General features: G+C 40.0%; 1 protein-coding gene across 1 annotated transcript in view; it reads left to right on the top strand.

The window, feature by feature from the left end:
• Positions 1-18,693, top strand: part of LOC125905753 (synaptic vesicle glycoprotein 2C-like) — a 78,118-nt gene that overhangs the window by 47,977 nt on the left and 11,448 nt on the right. Inside the window, exons 5-10 of the mRNA XM_049603942.1 lie at positions 10,307-10,440; positions 12,360-12,449; positions 12,541-12,651; positions 12,740-12,828; positions 15,399-15,563; positions 18,499-18,632. Coding sequence (XP_049459899.1) covers positions 10,307-10,440; positions 12,360-12,449; positions 12,541-12,651; positions 12,740-12,828; positions 15,399-15,563; positions 18,499-18,632 — 723 coding nt within the window. The remainder of the gene's footprint in view (positions 1-10,306; positions 10,441-12,359; positions 12,450-12,540; positions 12,652-12,739; positions 12,829-15,398; positions 15,564-18,498; positions 18,633-18,693) is intronic.

An 18,693-nucleotide genomic window follows, 5' to 3' on the forward strand; every position in this document is an offset into this window, starting at 1 on the left:
GCAAATATGTGCATGAAGGCCTTTTAAGTTTGCCGCAATATCAGTGTACTAAGATATGCAGGGGTGTGCCAGGCAAGCTGTCAGCTGACAGAACTTTTTTAATTTTCAGCAAATTTTTGCCATCACCAAAAGGTAACAGGACTGAACTGTGATATTTACATGACTGAGGTCCACAATGCAACTGCACAGTCAGTATTTGTGTTTATTTCATGCAATTTTAATTGATGGCACTGGAGGTAAAACTATATATATGAGGAGGAAAAAATAAAAGGTTTGCTGATATGACAAATCTCATAAAATGTAGTGAGGGAGATGTGGAGGGTAACAGAGAGGGAAGGAGGTGTGTGTCAGAGGACAAGAACAAAATGAGCAAAATGAAATCAATCTGGTGTGGAGGGGCGTGGACAAGGAAAGAAGAGCAGAGAAAGAGATTAGGGGGAGAGGTGGAGAGCGCTTGATTTATGTGGCCTGTGCCAGGGATAATCGAAAGGTGAGGGGATACAGCAGAGGGCTAAAGGGAGGCGGCGGGAGAAAACATAGAGGAAGGGACAGAGTGAAGGAGTATTAAAGGAAAGGATGAATGACGAGGAAGGTTTTCTTTGTTTGCCATTTTCAGAGCCGTGTTGATCAGATATAATGAAGTTTGCTCTTGGACCCTGGCCATCAGGACACTGTCTCTGCTGGGGATAGCCGAGCGTGGGACTCTATAATGCCTGGCCCCCACGTTGATTAAGTACCTCGACCAAGTGGTGTTCTTATCTAGAATAGAGTCAGTGGACCAAAACAAACTTCAGGACAACATGTAAAGAAAAGTAGTCGGTGAAGAGCACACTTCTTCGGTCTAGCCTTGAGTCAAGACTGCCAGAAAAAGAGAACATCACATACTATACTGTTCAGGTAATAACATCTGGTCAAAGGTAGAATCTGTTGCCATGGCTTTCCCTGGGAGTATTTTTACATATCAACAAAAATATAAAAAGTTTGATTATCTTGATAAAATTCAAGTCCATCATTTTAAAGTTATAATCCTTAAAGGCATACTTCACGGAGGTCTTTATTAAATCTCTTTGAGTTTTGCTGCATTGGTTGTTTTGGTCCTGTGATGTATTCCTTACGAAGTAGCTTGCTCAACAAGTGTTTGCTGCCCCCAGAATTTTGGGACTTGTAGCATTAAACCACAGTTTCTGTTACTACTAGTAGCCACAGGTGTCGACAACTCAAGCAGGACAGAAATCTTAAACAAATACTTCACCTGTCCAAATGACCATTTGTATATCAGTTACTCACCGTGTGTTAAGTTGAATTTGTGCAGAAAACTTTGCTTTTCTCGCATGCCTCCCCTGTGAACAAAGCATCCAAAAACTGAGAATATTCTTCATGAATTGAAGTAAAAGGGGTCCACGTTAAACAACAGCAAACTATATCAAAACATGTGTTTCCAAACTCTCACACAACTTGTGCAGTATAATCCAAGTGTCATTTATCCGGTCATATGCTCAGTGCTTTCCAAAAAGACAGCCCTTTCCAGCGGGAACTGAACGGAAAGTGAAACTTATCTATGCCCTCTTTAAAGCCAGATTCCACTGACAAAAACAATAATTGAGTCAGGAACAATTTTGACAAAGAAAACTTTATTTCAATTTGCAGTATCATATTTGATGGTATGGCTCTGTTCTGGGGCCCCTCTGCCATTCCTCGGGCCTACGCAGAAAGCCTCTTCCACGCACCTATGTTGAAAGCATAAGGTGGAGAGAGCACACCTGTCTGCCCTTCCACATGCAAATGAGGAAAGCATGAGGCAGAGAGGCAAACCTCCCTGCCCTTCCATGCGCCTACATGGAAAGGGAGAGCAGCAGCAAAGACCCTACAAGAACAGAACAGAGCCAGCATCAATGACAATTGACGCTGATAAGTCAGACACAACATGAAAAGGAGGAGCTGGGGTGGAGGCGAGTTGCAAAGCAGCGTGCAGAGGAAGTAGCAGCAGTAGGCAGGCCAGAGCAGTTTAAATAGGGCGCCCTGAATGAGATTTGCGAATTGGTTTTATAGAAAGGAATCATGTGATCTATCAGCTGACTCCTTTCCATCAATCAGCTGTTCCATCAGTTGATTTGCTATTTGAGATCAACCGATGTAGCTGCGATGTGAGCTGAGCTTGGCATCGTGTCCTGCCTGAACTAACACTATGCTCAATTTTTACCTCACTGGACACTAGAGGTGTTGTTCTTTCACTGCCTCCAGTGGTAGATTGTTTGTGTTATTGTGTGACTTCACTGAATCATGACTAAACCTTTAAAATACCAAAGTCTCATAAAAACACAAACAAATTAGCTGATCGAGGCAGCAGTAGACCAACAGCTCCTGTATTAGTGGAGGTAAAATGATTGTTTTTGTCTGGCTTTGAAGAGAGCATAGAAAAAGTTTCACTTTACATTCAGTATCCCGTCAGGAAGGGCTGTCTGTTTGGAATGTACTGAGCATACGACTGGATAAACTGCACAGGTTGTCTGAATGTTTGGAAATGCATATTTTGATATAGTTTTGGTGTTGTTAAACATGGACCTCTATGACTTCAATTCATCAAGAATTTTCTCCATTTTAGATTCTTCATTTACCGTGAAGGCATACAACGAAAACAATAGTTTCTTCATGAATTCAATGTAACACAGGTTGGGTAATTGATATAGAAATGGTCATTTGGGGGCTGCTTCTGTCCTGCTTGAGTAGCTGTGTTAGGTGTAGTTTAAAACTTTATGTCAGACTGTTGCAGAGTTGGAGGTGTGCAGCCATGGCCTGCAGCTCGAACAGCTCAGTGTGCTCCTTCTTGTTTTGTTGCTCCTTTCAATAATAAAATCTGATCCTGTGTCAAAAATGTCTTCTTTCATTAAGCCATCATTGTCAGTGCTAACTAGGGCTGCCCCCTAAATGTTGATAATTTGAATCATCAATTAACAAGCCCCCAGGCTGTCTCCCATTTTATCACTCGAATAATTTTTGTAGCTGCGTCATTATATATGGAGAAGTGCAGAGTAAGAGCATTGCAGGCTGTAGACCATTACAATCAAGTCTTGCCTCAGAATGACCTAGCTGTGATGGCAATAGAGGGCAGTACAATGCAGAGTGTGATTTGTTTCTGTTTGTTGCTGCGATGCTCTCAGCTCCAATACTGAATGTTAGCAAAGTCAGCTAAAGTCATTTTGAAGCAGATGTTGGTACAACCTACTGCTGTCCAGTGTGAGTGACTCAGCTGACAGCGCTGTCAGTGGCCCAAAAGGAGAGACACTCTGTGGTACTCTCGGATTTTTTAATCGAATACTGGACACTTTAGATTTTTTTTTACCATGTTAGAATGTGATGTTTTCACATTAGAGATGATAACCAAAGACATTAAAACATGGGTCACGTGTAGGCTGTTCTTGGACATAAATATTTTTTTTGTTTTTTTGGTCTTGTTTTTTTGATGACAAAAGCCACCAAATGTTTTGCTGGTTTAACACTTCTAATATTAAACAGCAATAGTCAGAAACGGTTTGTACCAGCTGTAACTTTAGTTGTTCAGGACAGTGAACAGTAAACAGTGAGGCTGAAATCAATGATATAAAATTACAAACAGTAACACAGATGATATGCTGCATCATTTCATGTGAAGGCAATTTTGAATTCAGCGCAGGAATGGCAGACTCCGCCATGGAATTACTATACAGAGAGGTAATTACAGCATGTAAATATATTAAATAGGTACAGCTGAAAGATGCACCGTGTCTTTATATTGGGTTGTATTTTTGGCTCTAATATAACCTGATACAGGTACTTTGATCTTTTTTTAATCCTGGTCTCATTGACCCTATTGTTGTTAATTACTTCCTGTTACCTTTCAATCACTGCAACAACTCAAAATGCTCAAAGGATTAGTTTCCAAAACTTGTAAAAAAAAAATTTTTTTCACTTACCTTTTGTGATATCCAGTCAGACAGATTTGTTTTCATTTGTTACCCATAGTTTCAGTGAAAGGTATCTCTCTAACCTTTACATTAATTGTGACACCAAAGAGTTTTTACATGCCTCTGCACCGACAATAGCCATGGCTGTAGACGTTATGTTTTTGGGTTTTCCATCTGTCTGGCTCTCCATCTCATTCTTGTGAACAGGATATTTCAAGAATGCCTTGAAGGATTTTCTTCAGATTTGGCACAAATGTCAACTTGGACTTAATATGAACTGATTAGGTCAAGGTCAAGGTCACTGTGACCTTATCCGTCTCATTCTTGTGAATGCAATATCTCAAGAACACCTTGAGTGAATTTTGTCAAATTTGGCACAAGCATCCACTTCAAGTCAGAAATGAACTGATTCGATTTTGGTGGCCATAGGTCAAAGGATAAGGTGACCATGACCTTGCATCCATCTCAGTTCTCATGAATGTGATATCGCAAGAACACCTAAAGGGAATTTCTTTAACTATGGCACAAAGGTCCACTTGTACTCAAGGATGAACTGACTAGAATTTGGTGGTCAGAGGTCACTTTGACCTTACATCTGTCTTTTTCTTGTGAACGTCCTAATTATTAATAGTTAATTATTAATTAACTATTTATTAATTATTAATAGTAATAGTAGTAGTATTAATTATAATTATGACAAAATTTTACACAAATGTCTAATAGGATAAAATGATGAAGCTATGACATTATATATCCAAAAGGTCAAAGGTCAACGTCACTGTGACATCATAATGTTCTGCATAAAACACTTTACTGGCCATTAATCAATACATATCTCAGGAACAGAGGGGGAGACATTTGCTCAGATACCGAATTGATGACACTAATCTTAGGTGCCCGCCTTGAAACTGTGCTGATTGTATAGATCCTTTGTGCTGCTGGAAGGGAAGATGTGTGTGGAACATCCATGTTTTCGCAGACATGAATGTAAACTGAAAGTGCAACTTGACGGGTTCACAGAGGCATATAGCTGCTAGGCAGTAATTGTAGTTTTTTAGTTATTATTTTTCCTTTTGTGGGTTATTTGCTCTCAACAATTGACAGATAAACACAAAATAAGTAGTTATTGTTTTATGACTAAAAGAATGTGTGTACACAGGGTCACAAGCACACTGAGACAAGTATTTGTGTCTCATTTGTAGTTTCCATTGAAAGGCTCTCTATCTGTTGTCACAAACTCCATTCATGTGAGTGAGTGTGAGAGGGCCAGCTGAGACTCATAATTGAGGCCAATTGATTAGACGCCAGTGTTTTAACACATTTTTTTTTTCCAAGACGCAGCAGCGTGTGGGTAATAGGTTCCGCCGCAGTGCTCTTTGCATTGATTGGTGGACAAAGGCCAGATAACTGTGTGTGTGTGTGTGTGTGCTTTTGTCTTTGGTGTAAGAATGTGACACGGTAAAAGAAGTGGTAAATTCCAAGAAAAGAAAGTCATGCAGCAACCTGTGTTTTTTACGTGTGTGTAGGGGTGTGTGTCGCAGTATGAGAGGTAAGACAGATTTGTCCGTATGTCTTTCTATGAGTTCATTAACACACCTATACTAAAAAATTTGTGTCACAGCCTCGAACACTGCCAAGGACAGTGTGTGTGTGTGTGTGTGTGTGTGTGTGTGTGTGTGTGTGTCTTATGCGTGCTCACTTACTGTAGAATAGGAACATAAATCTTGCTGAGTATCTGAATCAGTCAGCCATCCCCTCCAGTCCATTAAAGCTATAATCCCCCTAATGAGGTTTGTACTGGTACAGGCTGGAGCAGCACCACAGGCCACACACACACACACACACACACACACACACACACACACACACACTGTTCTACATCCACACTAACATTCTTTTGTGGTGCTGATTTTCAGATACAGCCGTTGGCTGTATGGGTGAAATTCAGACTGGGTCTTCAAACACACACATGCTCTGTCAGATTTTGTTACTCCTGACTTGTTGATGAGGGGTGTGTTATGATTTTTATCAGCAATGTAATATATAACGTTCCGAGACTTTGTGATGAAGCATAACTTTTTTTTTCATGTGTAAAGGCTTGGAAACAATGCTCCAACAAATAAGTTCAGTCCAAATTCAAAGCGTCTTTGGTCGGGGTGGGGTAAAATACCAATACAGCATAGTATCACGATATTTTTGTGTGGCAATATTGTATTGATAGGCAGTTGCCAGGTATCTATTTGTTTGCTAAATAAATTATTAATAATGCAAATACTAACAAAACTTTTGGAAGACTAAAATCAGTTGTTTTTCAGTCAATTAGATACATTTTACAATATCATGATATAATATCATTGCAATAAAAAAATGATTGAAGTGAGATGAACAGACTGAAAACTAATCGTGTCAGAAAAAGCAGACAAAGTTTTCCTTTCAGGGACAGAATTCACAGTTGAAAAAAGATATTAAATCACAATATCATATCATATCGCAACAGTTGTCTTTGAATTTAAATTGTTTGAACCTGCTTTTTAAGATTTCATAGATTTTAATATATTTTTCTGTGCTGAACCATAATTAATGTATTTATGTATCTTTTTATCACCTTGGAAGAAATCACACGGAAAGTTTTATGCTTTTCTTGACCTTTTTTATTTTATGTAATGTTGAAAATGGCCAGTAATAGCCAAAGTACTATTAGTAACTGTTAGCACTACGGACACATAATTATTTTTATTAATTTCATTAAGAGATTTTTTAGCCCTATAGTGCATAAATATCACATTTAGAATTTGGAAGCACAATTAAAAGTATAAGTGCACACATTTATATTGACATATGTATTCCTGTCTGCTTCCTTTCACGGTGTAAAAGTTGAGCTATAACAGTTTAAATGCTTCAGATGTCATTCCTCCATGCAAAAATACAAGTCACTAGTTTACTCACCACTTTTCAATAGTCTCTAACACTCATAGCTCTCTGCCCCTCCCTGTGGCAGTAAGCACTGCTACTGCAACAAATACTAATGAGTGATTCTTGCATTATTTTTGCATTACACTATATGCCTTATCTTTTATTTATTTATTTATTATTTTATTTTTTCCAAATTCATGAAAAAACAAATGTGGGTCAGGTCCTTTGGAGGATCTGCAGGCTCCTTTTCAATGAAACAAATCGGTCTCAAAAGAACAAAGCTAACAACTTATTCAGACACTGCTTACTAGTTTGTAAAGTAAAAAAAAAAGCATCCATTCAGCAGAAGCGTTTCATGATACTGAGTTCATAATACAAGTTATTGTGATTAACCAATACAGTTCTATTTGTTTAAAAATAAACCAGGCTACAAAAAAACAAACAAACAGACAATGCAGTTTAGATTTTTTCTGTTATGAAAATAACAAGGTCAAATGGTATTTCAAAGCCATCAGTGTGCCATCTTAAAATGACTACACCAATGTTTGTTTTGTTTTGTTTTGTTTTGTTTTGTTGAGCTGTGTACATGATCCCAAAGGTTTCTAACAATGTTAGAATTAGGGATGCACCGAAATGAAAATTTGTCAATCAATAAGTGATTAACATAGCGGGGATCGAAATAAAATAAATAAATAATATAAAAATCAACCAAAATTCAACCAGCCACCCTCCACCTCTGACAAGTAAAGAGCAGTCCCTTAAGTGCAGTGAGGTTTGTGGACCGTTAACTGCCACAAAGAGAGAAATGTGTGCCGCCACGGCTCGGCTATTCAGATACTTTTGGGCAGTCATGACACCAAGAAGAGGAAATTACTGGACATGGAAGCGGGCTTCTCCTTCGCCGGTAAGCTGTTATCTTGTGCTGTGGAGCACTATGGCCGCCGTATTTGACAGGAATACATTCCTGTCTGTGTCTGTGACCCTCGTTAAACCCACAACCGGCAAGATTCGCCTTTCGTTTCTGCTGCTGGTTGAAATCTGTACTCGCACAGCGTGCTCCTGAATGATTTCTTTTGCTCGCACAAAACTGTTTTTAGTCGCAAATGCAAGTAAAATGCTCGCACCGTAGAGCTCTGTGGAAAACAAATCACTGTAGCATATATAAACAAATCACTGTAGCAAACTGAAACAAATCTAACCTACAAGTAAAAATAAATTAATGATAACTTTCACTGCTTAAAGATACTCAATAGCTCAGCTAATACCTGAAATGTCACTGGAAAACAAACCACTGTAGCAGCATGTTGAGTGCCAGGTGGCCAGCGTGCACCGTTACTGGACAGCGCATGGACACTCACCCTCTTGCGACTGGACTTTGAACTTATCCCACAGTAGTGGTACCATGAGGTACCGTAGTACTACGGTACTCCAACATTATGGTATCATATGTACGGTGGTGTTTTAGTACCGCGGTCTACCGTTGGTTCCAGTATACCCTGCAACACTATTCTAGATAGCTCAGTATTACATTCTTTGCAAACCGCTTTTCTTCTATCGCTCTCCAACACTTTGAAATATCGGCACACTACCGACATTTTACTCCGTCCATCACCGCACACTGTTTGATTGCGTCATCAAAACACGCTGCTATTATTCGGCCTTGCTTTTCACTTATTCCACTAAATACAGAATGTGTGGTTTTTTGCAATATTCGGCAGAATATATTTGGTTACCGAATATTCGCTGCATCCCTAGTTACAATGCCACAGACAGGCAATGGCCCTTTTGTAGCATCATAGCCCCTTTACACATGCGTCAGGGTTGTGGTTGTCGGCCAGATGCTGCCACAGATCTACTTTTTATCCAGTTTCAAGCCACATTTTTACAATACATATTTTAGATTTCAGTCATTTTTCACAGTATGTTTTAACCTAATGTATGATTTCTGTTATTGGAAGTCTGGATCCTAAGTTTTCAGAGAAACAACATGAGCAAACGTTAGCGTCAGCTCACCTCCAGCCCCTGCTGTGCTTGACAGTTTTAACGTAAAACTGCCTTATTCAGCGTCTTTACTGGTGTAAATCTTGGGGTCTGTTTGTTCTGGAGAGGAGGAGACCTCTGCAGATAATTCAGCACCCAGTAAAAAACTCCTAAATGTCTGAATCTTAAGTTATCAAAGAGAAAATGCCGGCATGTAGCAGCTGGGTTAGCGTCCCCTCCACAACTAGCCAAAAAGTGTTGGAGAAACACTGATTTTTAAAGTAAAATTGCTTTTTTCAGTGTTTTGGGCAATATAAATCTTGGGGTGTATTTGTTTTGGAGAGGAAGAAGCCTCTGCAGATAATTCAGCTCCCAGTTAAAAGCTCCTGATTTGTCTGGATCTTGAATTATCAGAGAGAAAGGCTAGGCAATAGTTGGGCTAGCATCCCCCTTATTCCATGTATTTAGCAGATTTAATGACCTGGTTTGTTTTGGACAGGAGGCGACCTCTGAGGATAATTCAGCTCCTGGTAAAAAAAAACTCCTTAAAACTGTAGGAATTCTAACTGGGAGAAACTGATTGGAATGATGGCATTGCTCTGTCTTAAGACTGCTAGCACTAAAAATTGCATTAAAATTTGAATTCTGTTACATTAACAGCTTTGTACATTTTGTATGGCAGACCTATCAGGATCTAAACCCTGAATGCAGCTTAAGGCTCTCTGTGTTTCTCTCCATGGTGCTGAAAAAATTCAAACCCAAGATCTTTTGCATTTAAACTCAGGCTCAAGCCACTGCACCATCACGATCACCATAGCAACCACTTGGAGATGTTCTAACAATCACACTGATCCCCTTGGGAACCATCTGCAGTGCTTTTAAGCACAGAGCAACCACCTAGCAGCAAACTGGTGACACCCAGCACAACTATCTGCGCACAAAGAAACTATCTACCAACAACCTAGGAACCATGTCCACTTGTCTACTGTAGCAAAACCTTAGCAACTCAATAAGCTGTCCCAAATATTTAGCAACACCCCAGAAATGAGTTGAAGCCATTTTTTTCCTCTCTTAAGGAAATGTGGAATTTTCTATTTTCTATTTCCTGTTGCAAGTATTGAAAATGTTCAGGCAAAAAAAGGACAGGTTGGAATTGGGAGAGACAATAGGAGAGAGAGAGAGAGAGAGGGAGAGAGGGAGAGAGAGAGACGAAGGACTATGTATCCACTGATGCCAAAGAGTGCGCAGTGACACTGGGGAAGTAGTTGACCTGCAGGTTAATTAATTTCATTAGCTTGTGGCAGAGAAACATCATGTATGTTTGTCCAAGACTGAACAGCTACAGAACGTCCAACCGTGAGGGAAAGAAAAAGCTATAAATGTATTTTTGTGTGTTTGTTTTATTCAAATTTGATGTCTTTTAATGTTATTAGAAATTAATTATATCTCTGTGCGACTGCTTCTTTGTGCAGGTTGGAGCTTCAGCATGGGTTCGGCCTACCAGTTCCACAGCTGGAGAGTGTTTGTGGTGGTGTGTGCGCTGCCGTGTGTCTCTGCAGTGGTGGCTCTCACTTTTATGCCTGAGAGCCCCCGCTTTTTCCTGGAGGTAAGAGAGAGAGACGCAGTGTATCGTGATGCTGGCAGCACTATTATAGCTCTTAATGACAATGATCATTTTTCTTATGGATATTAGAGAAATCACTCACACTTTGCTGCCATTTTTACCACTTTATATAAGAAAATAAATGTAGCAGTTTTTAGAGCATGAATTGCATCTTTGCATCAATGCAGGTTTCCAAACTGTGAGGCGTGTCTCCATAGGGGGGCAGGGGTGAGTTGAAGGGGAGGTGTAAAAGGGAGGGACACGAGACAAAAATACTGCATGAAGTCGACGGGACAGATGCACGCCGGCATTCTACAAACAAGGGGAAGTTAGTAATTGTAGTCTGGCTGCTGATTACAGCAACTCACCAACATGGTCAGCAGTTGGAGCTACGTTACTAGTTTGGACACACAGCTCATAGAGGCAATTAAAGGGACAGTTCACCCCAAGATAAAAAATACATATGTTTTCTCTTACCTGTAGTAACCTGTAGCGATTACTGTACACAGACCTTGTTGTCAGCAGTTTCACATTGGAACTACTTTCTGTCTACCAAGCTGCACCCACCCACTGTAGCACTGTGCAGAAGGAAGCGTGCCTCTACTGCTAGCTCACCTAGCACCACTGAGCTAGCTAATGTACAGCTCAGCCAAGAAGGACGCCATTAATGTTTACGTCTGTCACGAGCTACTTGTCGTAGGCTTAAAATAATGGTTCCCAACTGGTCCAGCCACAGGGTCTGGATTTCTCCTGAGTCATTAGTTCAAGGTCTACACAGTTTTATACATTCAGTGTCACACTTGTGTTTGTGTCTGTTATGTAGTTGTCCATTCAGCATTCCCCCTACATCAGCAAACGGCACTTCAAAATAAAAGCTATGTGCTGGAAATTCCATATACTTCAAAAATTGTGTTTTTTTTTACAAACTTGACACATTTGCAAGTCACTTGTGTCCATTCAGATTGGATCTGTGACCCACTTTTGAACCGCGACCCAACAGTTGGGAACCACTAGTTTAAAACATAGCCCAAAGCTTACTAACTGTGGCTATGTAGAAACTGTAGTTGGAAGTGGAGGGTTCTGCAATCAGTGTCATTATGAGGAGCCCACAGTATCAGACTTTGAAACCCCCTGCATTAATGTAATTTGCAACTCATTAGCACATGACTAGTGCAGTTACTATGGATATGTATTTGTCAGATTTGCCCAGATATGTACACTCTAAGACAGTGGTTCCCAACTGGTGGATCCCGGTCTAAAATTGGGTTGCAGGTCCATTATGACTGGACCGCAAGTGACTCGCAAATGTGACACTATAATTTGAAGTACAGTGAATTTTCTGGCACAGAACATTTATGCTAAAGTGATGTTTCTTGCTGTAGAGTGAGTGAATAACAGACGGCTGAACAGATACAGTAAAGTAGCTCCTCGACATGGACAAATGCAACTATGACACTGAGTGTATTTAACCGTGTGGACCTTGAACTAATAACTAAGGTGAAAGGACTAAGGAGAACATTTGAATTGCATAGAATTTATTACAGTAATAACATAAACTTTATGAATGTGAATTGGGTATGGAATGTGAATGGGTATAAATGTTATGGGCTATAGTTACATAAAATGTCAGTCTATTCGTCCTAGTATTATTTGATTTAATTAAATAGATAATATGTTTTTGGATTATTTTCAAATTACTTGACTCAGTTGGATAAAAAATTTGATATGTAATTGAAATACATAAACCTGAAAAAATATATCAAATCATTTCTATAAGTGTAGAAGCAAACCTGAGTAACGATATAATAAGGGCATAAATTGAAGGGACTGTAAAGGTTCAGTTGACTAGCTCCAGCCACGAGAGGATGAACGGGTAGAGCCTGATGTGTGCATGCATGTAACATCACATAACTGTCCCTTAGATGGGTAAACACGACGAGGCCTGGATGGTGCTTAAACACATCCACGACACCAACATGCGTGCCCGCGGAGAGCCCGAGAGAGTCTTCACTGTGAGTACACAGCGGCCCTGCAACACTTGCATCCTTCTTCCTGCTGCTGCAGTGCCATCAGCAGGTGACAGATCAGTGTCTCCCCCTGCAGGTGAACAGGATAAAAATCCCCAAACAACTGGACGAGCTTGTGGAGATGCAGAATGAGTCAGCCAACCCTGTACTCAAGGTCCTCTTCAAGATCAAGGCTGAGCTCAGAGGAGTATGATTCTGTTTATTTGTTTTACACAGATTTATTTTCTGGTTGTTAAAATTTTAAATAAATAAAAATCTCCTCCTTTTTATAACAGATATGGTTGACTTTTATGAGATGCTTCAACTACCCAGTGAGAGACAACACTATAAAACTGGCTGCAGTCTGGTTTACTCTGTCTTTTGGGTAAGAGATTTTCTGCACAGCACTACTTCCTCCACACTCCTCTATGATATGACTGCATGCCTCCATCATGTTAAATGATGCTATGTATTGCTCTCAGTGATACTTAGCTGAGTCACCACTACTTTCCAGCTAAATAACAGTTTCAGTGAGGTACTTAGCACTGAGGCAGATGCTCTCTCACTTATAGCCTCTTGATGAATGTTGACAGCTTAGATTAGAAAGAGAGAACCTATTTGAGAGAAGGTGCCATTTGGCTTTTTTCTGCCGACAGCTGTAATGAATTGCAGTACGTACATGTCAGAAAGTTTTAGCCTTCAGGACAGTCTTTTAGCTAAAAGTGGTTCTGTTATACTCCAAGAAAAGTTGTATGTTGCTGGTTTAGATTTATGTCAACTTGTGTGTTTTTTTTTTTTGTTTTTGTTTTTTGGTCTCAGTTTGTCTTTATTGTCTTAATTTTTCGGGTCCTGTTATTGTCTTTGTCTTGTCAGGTCGCTTTTTGTCGGCAGGTTTCACTGCCTCTTGTTCCAATACAGAAACAGATGCAAGATTCTTTGCTTATTAATTTGATCTCCCAGCTCAATAAAATACCAATAAACCAGCTGCACCTCTGACACAACCTTGCCCTTTACTCCTCTGGAGATGTACACCATAGCCAATTACGCCGCGACTCTGACCCATGTAAACCTTTGCTTGTATGTGGACATACAAACACGTACTGACCTTTACACACACACACACACACACACACACACACACACGCAATTAGCTGATGATGCAAAATGTAGTCACAAACTCATCAGTTGGATGTGCTGCAATAAAGTTGGAAGTCCTCCAACCCTCCAAGCAAGAGTCAGCGGACAAAAGGTGTTATATGCTGTACAGACTGTAAAGTTGCTTGATGACTTGGCTTAGAACCTGGCAGAACCTCAGACAACTTTCCCCTTTCCTGTTATACTCAGATAATGTTATATGCTAGGCTCGTCTATGTTGAAAAGAAAACCAAAGTTTGAGACAGTTTAAGATGTGACTGGGAGACTGACAATCTTCACAGAGACATTACACTGTATATTTAGCTAATGTTAGCAAAGCACTGGCTAAATAGCTAGCTAACCTATAGCTTCATCAAGAGGAGTAATCCTAATGTCAGATCACCAACGTCAGCCAGATTTACTTCCTCCTTATTTCTGTGGTAACATTGATAAGACCTGGAAAAGGATAAGTAGGTTGGTTGCAGACGTATTTTTAAGATAACAAAAATTACCAAAATCAGCTTGGAGTTGTCTGCATGTGGATCAGCCTTGTATCCCGCCCTCTACATGCCACATTTAACTATAAATGTTCAATGCAAAGCAACTCATAAACACTGATGCATCGAAATGAGCCTGCTGATCAGTGGTTCTTTACAGGTGAATCAAGGCAACGGCCAAGTGTAACCACAGTGTTTTTCTGTTTGCAGCATTTAGACTGATTGCTTCACACCAGTGACTATCAGTGTATCCCTGACCCTGAGATATTGTTTGAAGATTAACTTTTGATAAGTGAACATAATTTTTTATCTATGTTTGTTGTGGCAATCTTGTCCTTATTATTAGGACACAAAATGAGCATATGGAGTTTATAAATGCAGGTGGTGAATGTACGTAAGGTGACTGGAAAAGTGTGTATGGCCGACACAGTGATGTCTCCTGTGCACTCTGTGTTCACACAGTCATGTTTACTGCGGCGATTTTACATGCAAAAACTATCTAAAGACTGAAATCATGCTTGGTGATATGTATTAACAGTATTGTAGGATGTTATTCAAAACTGTTGGTGCTCTGTTTTGCAATTATGTAATGTTATTTGATGTGCGCTCCACCACAAGTGTCAGCTGCATCCCTCTCCTTTGAGTTCCTGGGGTGGGAATGTGATGGTGAGACAGTGCTGATGAAATAATGGGCAAAATTTGAGGTGAGATTTGAGTTGGCTTGCAATTTTTACAACTGAAAGATGTTTATGGAAAAGTGGCTCACTAGCATAGGCACTATTAAAGTCACTAGACTGAATGTTTATGGTGAACAAGATCTATAAGTAACATGATATGAGGCGAAATTAAATGTGTGAGAGCCATCATTATTTATATAATGACGTCTCTCACATTTAATTTCTACAATTTGGCTTCATTTTACCACCTCAACAATTGCGTCGCCAATTTCCCCTGAATCCAAAATGTTTGTACGCATGGGTTAGAGTTTCCCTGTAGGTGTGCACATTCTCCTGTCATGTTTTGTAAATCACAACTTTTGTGTTTGAAGTGGCGTATGCCTCTTTTGGGCCTCGTTTTGTGAGTATGCAAAAGTTATTAATAAGACCCCTGGTCACACCAGAATGTGGCACAACGAAATTAATGTGCATTAAAACTGAAACATTTTATCATTAATTCATCGAGGAGCAAAGAAATATAACAAGAAGTTTAACACTTCACACAAGAATTCAAACTGAATTGAGAGTGAGCAGTACAACAATCAGCTGTGCCAGAGTGGCCCATGTCAGTGGTCACATTTTATCACAGAAGCTATTGCTGTGTCCAGGTACTACGGGCTGTCGGTGTGGTTCCCAGATGTCATTAAACACCTTCAGGCCGACGAGTACGCCTCTAGAGTGAAGATCCACAACAACGAACGCATTGAAGACTTCACCTTTAACTTTACCCTGGAGAACCAGATCCACAGAAACGGAGTCTTTCTAAATGACAGGTAAATGAAAAAGACAAAGGGAATAATGATAAAGAAATGATTAAAGCCAGCTGCAATGTAACAAACTGTGATCCAAACCTGTGAGTCTCCCTTGGCACAGTGTTGTGGTTAAAAGCATCTCATCCCGTTGTGGGATAGCAGTGCTATTCATCATTCCCACAAACAACACACCTCTGCGGGTAATATTAATCCTGCCTCCTTTATCTCCCCCACCACCAGGAAATTAAAAGCTTTATCTCTCTTTCCTTTTTCCTCTCTCTCTCTCTCACACACACTCACATCTTTTCCTGCTCCTCCTGGTTATGATTCTCACTTACACAAAGACCAGAAAGAGGACGCAACAATACGCTGTTCTTTTCCATCCTGACTGGAGAGCGTTTATTAAGAGATTAAATCAAGACCAATACCATGATACTGTGTAGCCTACAGCAGCATGTTACAGATCCCATAGATCAGTTACAGAATGGTACGATTCATATTACTGTCGACATCCTGAAGGATTGACATCTTTATCATGTCTACTTCATTAAGTAGAGGCGGAGGAAGTACTCATATTTTCCACTTGGGTAAAAGTAGTAATATCATTAAAGGAGCATGTGAAGTTTTCAACAAATCCTCCAATCCAGACAACCACATAGGTTGTTTTCAGGTTTTTTGGCATAATGTAATAAAACTTTGTTACAATAATAACATATTTTTTGGGAGCATCTGCACTTTACATGAGTATTTATACTTATGTCACCACTACATTTCCTAATTAAAATGCCTCTGCAAAGCCAAATTAAGCACATGAGCAAAGGACTTAATATACAGGTATCCTGCTAAGTGGATGGCAACACCCACGTTAGAAGTGTTACAACTGTCTGTTACAACCACAATCCCCCATTCTTGTTTTGCAATTTGCAGGAAGTCTGCAGTGTTTGCTCCGGTGTGACTTTGATGCACTGCTCTAGTTTGGAGAATGTGAGACATCAGTCACCAGTCCTCTGTGAGATAATGTGCTGATGAATCCACTGATCCTAAAGTCCAGGCATCACAAGTAAATGCCTCCCTTCCTGCTGTACTCAAGCATTCCTCAACTTTATGCTTCACTTTCTCTGTAAAGCTTGGGTATGGCTGAAAGTATTGAATTTACTTGCTAATTGCTTTATATACTGTTGGATAAGTAAAGCTATAACAATATATCATATTTTGTACAGTATATATGTGAAATATTTATCTATAAAGAAAGAACAGCAGTCAGATCATTTTAGAGTATTTACAATGTAAATACTCAAGCAGTGTACAAGTATTTAGGTAAAGTCCTCGAGTACTTGTACTTAAAGTGTGTCTTAAAATTGTAGTACACTTCAATGTAGTACACTATATACACTATGTACTTCTTGCGTGGTGCACTAATTTCAGCAGGGTAGTGTTGTCTCAAATTGTACACTGCAGTTTTGCACTTACCGGAAGTAACAATGGTTTTTTTTGTTTGTTTTGTTTTGTTTTTTAACACATTAACATTTTGTTGAGAAGTTTGTGACCTAGCTTCCACTACATCACAAAGATGGCAACCACTGAGGGTGAGAAGTGTTCAGTATTCCACACACAACTTTTGGACTTTTTTTGAGTGCGCCAGTAATACACTGCATTTTCCTATACTATGCAGTGTGAACATACCAAGTGCACTTGTGCGCTCAAAATATCAATTCAATTTAACATGCAATTTAATACACACTGCCAGTTACATTCCCCCACTGTGCGTAAAGGGGATCTCTGTAGATTTTACACAATAATGCCAAAACACATCAAGCAGTTGCAAAGTAATATTAGCTCAGTCAAGACCACTTTAGTCAAAGAAAATTCTATTTCCATTTGCAGTATTGTAGTTGGCGGTATGGCTCCTCTCTGAGGCCTCTCTGCCATTCCTAGGCCCACAGAGAAAGCCTCCATGTGTCTTCATGGAAAGCCTTAAGCATGAGTGAGCACACCTCTCTGCCCTTCCACGTGCATACGAGGAAAGCCTAATGCAGGGAGAGCAGCAGCAGAGACCCCTTGGGAACACAATAGAGCAGCACCAGTGACAAACAGAAAGGAGGAGCTGGGATGGAAGCGGCTTGCAGAGGAAGCTTGACATTGTGTCTTGCCTGAACTAACGCTATGCTGAAATTTATTTCTGTGGCGAGGAGGTGTGTTCATGTGTTCAGGCTGGAAGAAATTCTTTGTAACATCAGTCAACATGTCACAGGAGTCACAGGACTGTTTACTGATTGGCTGCTGGTATTCTTCGGCTGCAAGTTGCTGGCAAAATTTAATCTAACCCCAACTTTTAGTTTGGCCACAGTTCACCGCAGACCGGAAAGGCTGCAGCTTGCTAAGCTTCGAGCAGCCATGGCACTTTTCCATATCTACTGCACGGCAGCTTGTCGCAGGCTCTGCCACTGTTTGGTGTGTTTTCAGCATACTGCCTGTTTACATGCAAATTATTAATTATTAATTAATTATAAATTTGCCAAGTGACCCTCTGTGCAAGTTTGTAAAAGAAAAGCATCAGGGGTTGTGGAGTTTGAAAGAAGTGAGACCTCTTTAGCCCGCTGCTCATCACTGCCACAAGCTAACAGCTCCAGGCTAAAATAGCCACTGCTATCATAACACACTCAAATCTGTGACTGAACTGTCTACAGTCATGTCATGTGGGTAATATAGGAGCCAAGTTTTAACAAGGAGTAAAAATGCATGGGTAAAAAACCACAATGTTATTACTTCTGCTGCATCAATTTTGATCCTTTTTGTTTTAAACTACCCATTTACCATTTAAAAAAGAAGAGGAATAGTTCAATATCAGCACTTGTGCTGTCAGAAATATGTTTCCAATCTCTGTTTATTATTTTGATCCATATGTTAATGTCTTCCCCTGCCACCTCCATCTTGTCTCTCCTTCTCCTCCTCCCAGGTTCATCAGTATGAAGTTTAAGGCGGTCACATTCATCGACTCATCTTTTCTCAACTGCTATTTTGAAGATGTCTCCTCCCTAGCATCTTACTTCAAAAACTGTACCTTTGTAGACTCCTTCTTTTTCAACACGGGTGAGTCTCCATCTGCAGAACTCACTCACATTCACAGCCTTCCGCCCCAGCACACAGTATT

This window comes from Epinephelus fuscoguttatus, linkage group LG18 (genome assembly GCF_011397635.1).
Source record: "Epinephelus fuscoguttatus linkage group LG18, E.fuscoguttatus.final_Chr_v1".
Lineage (NCBI taxonomy): Eukaryota > Metazoa > Chordata > Actinopteri > Perciformes > Serranidae > Epinephelus > Epinephelus fuscoguttatus.